Below are 9,221 nucleotides of genomic sequence, written 5' to 3'. Positions count from 1 at the left end.
ATCAAACTGGGAAAGTCAGTTTGAATGTACGTTAGACTTTTTCCTGGAATCTAGGCAATTATGGCATGTGAGACTCTTTGTTGGTGAAACTGATTCGTTTGTAACAGATAGACTTGAGGGAGATTGGGATTAAATGGGACTCTCTTTTTGATCATGATCCAAATACAATTATTTTAAAATATGAAGAATGGAGAGTACATACCATGTAATCTTGATGAACCAGGTTCTTTACTGAGAATTATCTTGTGTAAGTCTAATTTGTCCAAGAAATAAAGATAATATAATTAGATATTAATGAGACATTTTAACACATGGCACAAGAGTATACTAGTGAAAGTATGAGACTGGGCAAAATCTAATCTAATTATTTACAAAGATCACAAATTATCTAACCAATTATTGAGTTAGAACTAGTTCCTTTTAAGTGATCTTAATCATCCCTAATTTTAACATGTTCCTTTCAAAAAAATCTCTATTTAGAGCTTTTATGAAGATGTCAGCTATTTCCTTGTTAGTAGCACAAAATTCCACACTAATCAAACTTTTCTCATAGTTGTTCCTCAAAAAGTGATGCCTAACATCTATGTGCTTAGTTCCTTTGTGATGAACTGGATTTTTGGTCATACTAATTGCACTGGTGTTATCACAAAATATGGGGATACAACCTACATCAATTCCAAAGTCCATTAATTACTGTTTGATCCACAATAATTGAGCACAACATGAGGCAGCAGCCACATACTCAACTTTTGTAGTAGACAAGGCCACAAAAGTATGCTTTTTAGTGGTCCAAGACACAAGACATGAGCCAAGAAAGTGTGCCATACATGAAATGCTCTTTCTATCCACAAGAAAACCTGCATAATTAATATCAACATATCCCACTAAGTTGAAATTACTACCTTTTAGATACCATAGGCAGATATCAGTGGTGCCTTTTAGGTATCTCAAGATCCTCTTGAAAACAGCCAAGTGAGACTCATTTAGATTTTCCTGAAATCTAGCACAAAGGCTTACACTAAAAACAATGTCAGGTCTACTCGTAGTGAAATATAACAGAGAGCCAATCATTCCCCTATACATCTTATGGTCAACAGATGAACCAGGTTCATCTATATCCAATTTTGTGGTTGTTGCTATAGGAGTGTCACTTTCTTTGGAGTCTTCCATTTAAGCAACTATTTCAGATACTTCTGCTGATGGATCATAGTTCCATTTGAATTTTGTTTAGTTTGTAAGCCTAAAAAAAAATTAAGCTCACCCATCATACTCATTTCAAATTCACTCCCTATTAACTTAGCAAATTATTTACTTAACCTATCTGTAGTTTCTCCAAAGACTATATCATCAACATATATATGAACTACCAAGAGATCTTTACCTTTTTATTTCAAGAATAAAGTATTATAAATTTTACCTCTCTTGTAGCCATTCTCAATAAAGTATTTAGACAATCTTTCATATCATGCTCTTGGAGCATGCTAGAGCCCATAAAGTGCCTTGTCAAGCTTGTACACGTGATTAGGATATTCCTTGTTTTTAAATCAAGGAGGTTGCTTGACAAACATTTATTCCTTTATATATCCATTGAGGAAGGAACTCTTGACATTCATCTGATGGAGAGTGGATTCCATGTAAGCAACAAAGCTATAAGGAGTCTAATTGCTTCCAATCTTGCAGCTGGAGCAAAAGTCTCATCATAGTCTATGCCCTCCTCTTGAATATATCCTTGAACCACAAATCCTGTCTTGTTCGTTGTAACTGCTCCATCTTTATCAAGTTTGTTTCTGAAAACTCATTTTGTGCCAATTATTGATCTGTCCTTGAGTCTTGGTACCAGATGCCAAACATGACTTCTCTCAAATTGGTTGAGTTCATCTTGCATTGCGTTCACCCAGTTTGTATTCTGCAAAGTCTCAGTAACATTTCTAGGTTCAATAAAAGATAAAAAAATATCAAAAGCAAAGAGGTTCTTTAAAGAATATCTGGTTTTGATTCTATAGGTTGGGTCAATGATTATATTCCCAATGGGATGAGAACCTTGATACTTGTAAGGTTTCATAACCAGCTGGTTTTCCTTAGATGTTCCTTTAATGTTTGGTTGTTGAGGAACAAGTTCATGGACAGGCTCCCTCGAGGTTTGAGGATCAGTTCCTCTCTGTTCAGTTCCCCCTGTCAGGTTGCCCTGGGTGGAAAGACATGTTCCATCACCTATTCCTTCCTCTGGTGCAGCTTCAGTATGGGCTGTGGTTTTATTTGAGTTTCTTACCAGCCCAATTGCTTCATCATCATGTTCCTTCCTCTTAGACAGAATGTTAGTTTCATCAAAAACCACATGTACACTTTCTTCTACACACATAGTTCTTTTGTTATAAATCTTACAAGCTTTACTATATGAAGAATATCCGAAGAATACTCCCCATCACTTCTGGGATCAAACTTACACAGGGAGTCTTTTCCATTATTGTGCACAAAGCTTATTCATCCAAATTCCCTAAGGTGGGATATATTTGGATTTCTTCCTTTAAGTAACTCATAGGGAGTCTTCTCAACAAGAGGTCTAGTCATTCACCTATTTATGATATAGCATGCAGTGTTCATAGCTTCTGCCTAGAAGCTATGAGGGAATTTACTAGAAAGTAGCATAGTCCTAGCCATTTTCTCTAATATCCTATTCTTTTTTTCAACTACTCCATTTTGTTGTGGAGTCCTAGGAGTAGAAAAGTTATGATCTATTCCATGCTTATCACAAAATTCAGCATTCTCAAATTCAGTACCATGATCAAATCTAATTGATGCAAGTTGATTACCTAGTTGTTTCTGCGTTTTTCTAACAAATAAAGTGAGCATGTAAAATGCTTCAGCTTTAGATGTTAAAAATAATGTCCAAGTAAACCTAGAGTAATCATCAACAAGCACCATAACATATCTCTCACCACCTCTGCTCAGTGTTCTCATTGGTCCACATAGATCCATATGGGCCAGTTCCATCGTCCTGGTAGTGCTTACCATTTTCTTGCTTTTAAAAAAGGATCTTACCTGCTTCCACCTTGCACAAGCCTCGCAAACTTTATCTTCCTTGAACTTAATGTTAGGCAACCCTACCACCAAGTCCTTGGAGACTAGTTTGTTGAGTTGGCTTAGACTGGCATGTCCAAGTCTCTTTGTGCCAAAGGAGGGGATCATTGTCCAACACACTTAAGCAAGTGAGTTCATTATCTGAAAGTGTATACAGATCCACCAAATATATGTTATTCACTGTTTTTCCCTGGAAAACTATCTTGTTAGTGGTAAGATTTATCACAAAGCATTTTGTAGAGGTAAATGCTACCATGTTACCTCTATCACACAGTTGTGATACACTTATTAGACTATACGTTAGTCCATCTATCAAGTAGACATCCTTAATAATGTAAGAATCAGTCTTACCTACCTTTCCAACCCCAATGATCTCACCTTTCTTTCCATTTCCAAAGGAGACATTACCTCCTTTAAGGTCCTCAAGTGAAAGGAATTGGTTTATACTTCATGTCATGTTCTTTAAGCAACCACTATCCATGTACCATATTTGGCTTCTCCCCTGCACTTGATCTGCAAAAAGAAATCAGGGGTTAGTCTTAGGAACCCAAACTAGTTTGGGTCCCTTTCTATAAACAAAAGGATGAATCAAATTCTTTTAAGCTCAACTTGGCAGCCTATTTTTCCCTAGAACAATATTTTTGTTCTTTTGACTTGCCTTCTCTTTTGTAGTGCATTCACTCTTATAGTGACCAGTGTTACCACAGTATGTGCAAATCTTGTTCTCAAGGAGTGTGAGGTACTTGCTTTTGGGATTCAACTTAGGTGAAGAGTTCCCAAAACCAAGTCTTCTTTTGTTGCTACTATGATGTTATTGTGTCCATGAAAGTGCATAATAGGACCTGTTCCATTTACAAGTTCTATCCAACTCATGCTTGGCCTTGTTCAGATCCTCCTTTAAGACTCTTACCACTTCATCCCTCTTATACAACTCATCTTTTATTTTTCCTATATTTTCTTCTAAAATGAGTTGTGTGTGATCAGCTGTCTTTTTGCCGGTTCCTAATTTCAATTTTAGATTTCCAGATCTAAGTTCTAGGATAGTTGTATCAAGTGCATGAACCTGGTTCTTCAACAAAGTATTTTCACTTTTAGTTTCACAAGCCCTAAGTTCCATGTTTTTGTACTTAGCTTTCAAAATCACACATTCTTTTGACAGCTATTCCTTTTCATTATTCACATCCTCAGATTCATCAATTAGTTCTAGTAATAACTCAGATAATCATTTTTAGACAAAAATTTAATCTTGTCTTTGAGATGAAGGACACTTACCTCAGTTTCTTCATCATATTCTCCAATGGCCATCAGTACTCGCTTATCATCATCATCTGAGCTTTCATCTGAGCTTTCTCCCGAAGCAGCGACCATAGCGTTGGTTCATCCTTTGTTGTTGCCTTTCTTGGGTTGAACCCGTTTCTTCTTCCTGCTCCTTCGTACAACTCTTTCTTTGTTCTATTCAATTTCCCGCAAAGGACAGTTTTTGATCATGTGATTAGTTTTTCCACACTTGTAGCAGCCATCATTGGTTTGCTTCTCTGGAGCTCTTGCTTTGCTGTAGCTTCCACTTCTTGAAGTGCCCTTTCCTCTCCTTGGGTACTTCTTGAAGTCTCTGGTGATCATTGCTATTTCATCATCTTCCAATTTAGAACCTTCAGTGATTCTGAGTGCCAAACTCATTTCCTTCTTAGGTACATCCATTTTCATTGTTGTCTCCTAAGTTCTTAGGCAATAAGATTCCCAATCAATTCATCCAGAGAGAGAGTAGCAATATTCTTTGATTACTCAATGGCAATGATCTTGCTTTCCCAAGTAATTGGCAAAACCCTAGTAAGTATCTTCTCAACTCTTTCTTCTTCAGGGATAATCCTTCCAAGTGACTTTAGTTCATTTGTTAATATAGTGAACCTTGTGTACATCTCCTGAATGGTTTCTCCATCCTTTATAGTAAAGTTTTCATACTGAGAGTACAATAGAGTTCCTCTAGATTTCTTCACCTGAGTTGTTCCGTCATAGGCCACTTGCAGTGTGTCCGAAATTTGCTTAGCATTGGAACAACCTTGGATTCTGTTGTACTCATCTGGACCAAGCCCACAAATAAGCCACTTCTTGGCTTTGGCATTCTTTTCTCACTTATTCAGGTCCTTAGCATTGTAATCAGCTCATGTCTCTACTCTTTCAGCATTTTTCTTCAAGGTAGCCACGGGGCCATCAATGACAATGTCCCATAGCTCATAGTCCTCTCCCCAAATGTGATGTCTCATTTTTGACCTCCACCAAGAGTAGTACTGGCCATTAAAGAGTGGTGGCCTAGCAATGGATTTCCCTTCCCAATTTCCAGGTGGCGCACTCATCTTAATCTTCTTCTAAGGTGTTAGCCTCTTCAGGAATAACCCACTCTGATACCAATTGATGTATTATACTTCAATACTACACAAGAGGGGGGAGGGTGATTTGAGTGGTGTCCAATTTTCGTGTTCACTAGTTTATAGAAGAACTTGGTTCTTCAATACGTTTCTTACACTACAACTGTAGAATTAATAATTACGTGAAAAACACTCGGCGCAAAAGGTGAAAAAACCACGACCTAATACCCTGTAGGATTTTTCCCAACACTTCACTAAATCACTAAGCCAAAAACAACATTTACAAAACTCTTGTAAACCTAAGGATTACCTCTAACCCTTTATGGCAACCAGCCTCAGGCCATTGCGACAATTTCAAGTTAATTCTAACTTGAACAACATACTCAGAGCACCTAGTACGAATATTTCTAAAGAAAGATGAAAGGTATAACTCAAAAGCCCTACTACAATGAAACAAGAATAAAAGACAGACACTTGGAATGGGTTCTTTTATCTAGTTCATGTAGCTTAAGGTTCACATACTTGAATCACTCAGGAATTGCTTGCAAAATGCCTTGCTAGTTTGCTCTCAATTCTTGCTTAACTTCAGCGTTTGTGTGTCACCTATAAAAGAGAATGACCTATATATATATATATATATATATATATATATATATATATATATATATATATATATATATATATAGTGTTGCATCCTACTTTGCACTAGTCAAGAAAGGATTCAACTTGTGGTTTCTCTATTGTTGATGAAAGAGAGTTGCCACCTAATATTTAAATGTATAGTAGGGTACCTATTTGATTACTAAGTCATGTTCTTATTATTAGTCTGCTAGCCAGTGAGATTATGGGTAAGGCTTTTTGTTCTTCTAAGGGGAAGGTGTTATGCACCCCTTAAAATCTACCTAAGGTAGCTCCATGGGATTTAAACTAAGTTTGGGATCAATTATTTGTAAAATGCTTTGACTAGCGATAAGGAATGCTGCATACTGTATACCTAAATATGATATTGATAGAAAGAATGTAGGATCCTAAAGGGATATGAGTTTATGAAGAGGCTCATAAGAAATATTAAAAGAGTCTTGAAATTGGCATATAAGTGGTCTAGATTTTATAAGTTTATAAAAGAGATTGAGTTATGAAAATACTTTCATTTGGGGGATAATTATTTACATAACTCTAAAGCGATGTTTTGTAAGAAGGTGAGGCTATAATTATCTTAGATTCAGAGGGTTTTCAAAGAAGAGGTTATTTGCCAAAAATTCCTTAAAGGTGACAGTTCTTGAAGTTCTGATTTCCTTTTGACAATGAAGTTGAGATCTGATTTCCCTTTTTGAAATAGAGCTGTTGTTTTGCTGAGTTCTAGATTTTAAAATCTTTGAAGGAAAGAAGGGTGAGTGAAAAACATAATAATTTGCGAGCAGATTATAATTAGCGAGTTAAGGATCTACTTCTAACTAATTTTCCTTTTAAATCCTATTTTATTTAAGGCTTGCCTAAGTTTATATGATATTAAAACATAAAAGAAAAGCATAGATCTAATGTATGAGTGTTATATACATGAGATATAAACAATAACAAAGACATAACTAACATTAATTTAAACTTACAGAAACAGTAAACTATACTAACAAGATAGTAAGTAATGACAAAGATTTGAGGGAAAGAGGACTAGACTACGTGATTGGGCCTCAAGAAGGTAGGCCTAGCAGTGAAGAGAGGCGGATACATGTCAAAAATAAAGAGGTCATTAGATATATATTCAATATATTCGGCGTGTTCTAACTACAGATCATACTTTGATGCATATGAAAAATACACAAACAGATAATTGAAGCAAGAATAAGATTAATATGGTAGAGAAAATTATATATTAATATTGTGGCTTTACTTAGCAAATAATTCGCATTGGAAATCTTTTGTTGTCATTAATCATAGTCAGCCATTGTTACAGAGAGGTTATCAAGGTCATGGGATTAAGCTCCCATCATGACTACAAATGCACAGGTTCAAACATGGAACCCCTAAGGTCACAATAGGGTCATGCTTCTAATAGTATTAGCAAGTCAATGTGTTCATATAATATCAACAAACGGGCTTCATAAGATTTGGGAGTCAAGTTCCGCTTCAGGTTAACAATAAGGGGGAGGGCTGAGCATAACTCAAGGTAGAACATGGTGTTACAGAGTTAAGAAAGGAGGCTAGAAACATTCAGTCAACGGTTCATAGGCAAAATAAATGAGGTAGTGATCTCATATAGGTAAAGGAACTTTACACATTACAGAACCAATTACAGAACCAAATTAACATATTGGTAAAGAAAGGAGATGGAAAACATTGCATCAAAACAAGTTCAAACTCAAACATAAATCTAGTTGAGCATATAGGTATGAAGTGATCATGCTTCAACTCCTAAAAGGATCACTTGATTATAGCATAGTGTCTAAGTCCTTTCTTCATGGAAGATAAGTTAAATATAGATGCATGCAAACTTTACAAAATCAATAGGGGCTGAAAATATTAATGGTAGGGATGTATTGCACAAGTTTTGAATTGCACATGTATATGAAGATCTCAACATGATTATGGGACAAACGAACTTAGTTATGCAGTAATTATCAGTTGACTTTATCGAAACAAAATCATTACTTACACTATGGGGAAGATAGCTTAACCTTAACAGAATATATACAACAAAAAGTTTCAGGAGAAGGAGACAGTTTGATGTAAATAAGATAGTTTCCTATAACAGCTGAGTATGATCACGAAAAAGGTCATAGTGATAGCTCATATATGATCCTCAGAGTTAGTAGATACAGATGTAGAGAAAGAAAGTGTCTAATCACTTAAATTCTTTCAACTTAAGTGACATGGACATATTGAATTTTCAGGAGTATATCAATTAAGGTTACCAAATAATGAAATCGGCCATAAGGCAAATGAGGTGCAAGGAAACAAGATGAAGTCTCAACGGAATCATCAGTGAAGGGAAATGCATGAAGTTTAGATGAGCATGATTGGTTCAACAATAATGATAGCTAAAATAAAGTAAAAGACTATAGTAGTAACTCAGTAAAATAGTTGGATAAAACACAAGCAGAGACACTTCAAGTTTATGCTCAAGGATAAAAGACAAGGGGATATAAGTCATCTTAGTTCAGATTTCATTTCAGTCATAACTATCAGGTGGTAAACTCAGCTTTCAAAACTCACAAAATTATAGAAGTGCAATAAGACAGAGATGAGTTTACTGCAAGTCACTGAGAACTATGGAGTTTGTATTGAACATAAACATGTAAGAATTCAGGCATGGAGACTGTAGGAAAACTCAGAACAAAGATAAAAAATTATCAAAGATTTAATCGATTATCACTTTAGAGAATCAGAATAGAACAAGCTGACCATAAAAGGTTATCAAACTAACAAAGCAGAAATATCAAATATATAAAGCACATACAACATAATTATAATCTACAGAACTTAACTTGACATATCTAAATGATTAAGAGAGATGAACAAAAGAAAAAGGGAGAGAAAGATGTTGACCTTCTTAAGGGTAGCAGACCAAACTAATTCTTTTTGTTGCTCAAGATCCCATAACCTTCGATCTCGAACCAACAAAAGAACTCGACAAAAGAGTGGAAGAGTAAGAAAGCTAAGACCATAAACCTGAATGTTCTTAGTGTCTTTGTGTGCTTAGTGTTTGTGATTGTATGTGTATTTAGTGTTAGGTTGTTTTTGGATGAGAACATTAAATGTCCTATTTATAGTGCCATTTAAGGC

At 35.5% G+C, this 9,221-nt stretch overlaps 2 protein-coding genes across 2 annotated transcripts; both read right to left on the bottom strand.

The window, feature by feature from the left end:
* Positions 1 to 690: 690 nt before the first annotated feature.
* Positions 691 to 1,170, bottom strand: LOC138908875 (secreted RxLR effector protein 161-like). Its single transcript, XM_070199569.1, has one exon. It carries the CDS (start codon positions 1,168 to 1,170, stop codon positions 691 to 693), a length of 480 nt encoding a protein of 159 aa, XP_070055670.1.
* Positions 1,171 to 4,856: 3,686 nt separating this feature from the next.
* Positions 4,857 to 5,429, bottom strand: LOC138908874 (uncharacterized). Its single transcript, XM_070199565.1, has 2 exons — positions 5,250 to 5,429; positions 4,857 to 5,198 (listed from the first exon to the last, which is right to left on the bottom strand). The coding sequence occupies exons 1-2, from the start codon at positions 5,427 to 5,429 to the stop codon at positions 4,857 to 4,859; spliced, it is 522 nt and encodes a 173-aa protein (XP_070055666.1).
* Between the last annotated feature and the right edge of the window lie 3,792 nt (positions 5,430 to 9,221).

Source organism: Nicotiana tomentosiformis, chromosome 1, assembly GCF_000390325.3.
Source record: "Nicotiana tomentosiformis chromosome 1, ASM39032v3, whole genome shotgun sequence".
NCBI classification, from domain to species: domain Eukaryota; kingdom Viridiplantae; phylum Streptophyta; class Magnoliopsida; order Solanales; family Solanaceae; genus Nicotiana; species Nicotiana tomentosiformis.
This window is presented reverse-complemented; position numbering and strand designations above follow the sequence as displayed.

Bases quoted from the DNA above. Each gene is read 5' to 3' on its own strand.
- LOC138908875 (XM_070199569.1), bottom strand. From the start codon at position 1,170: ATGGAAGACTCCAAAGAAAGTGACACTCCTATAGCAACAACCACAAAA.
- LOC138908874 (XM_070199565.1), bottom strand. From the start codon at position 5,429: ATGAGTGCGCCACCTGGAAATTGGGAAGGGAAATCCATTGCTAGGCCA. The intron at 5,199-5,249 runs GTAGAGACATGA...AAGTGAGAAAAG, and splicing joins TGAAGAAAAATGCTGAAAGA to AATGCCAAAGCCAAGAAGTG.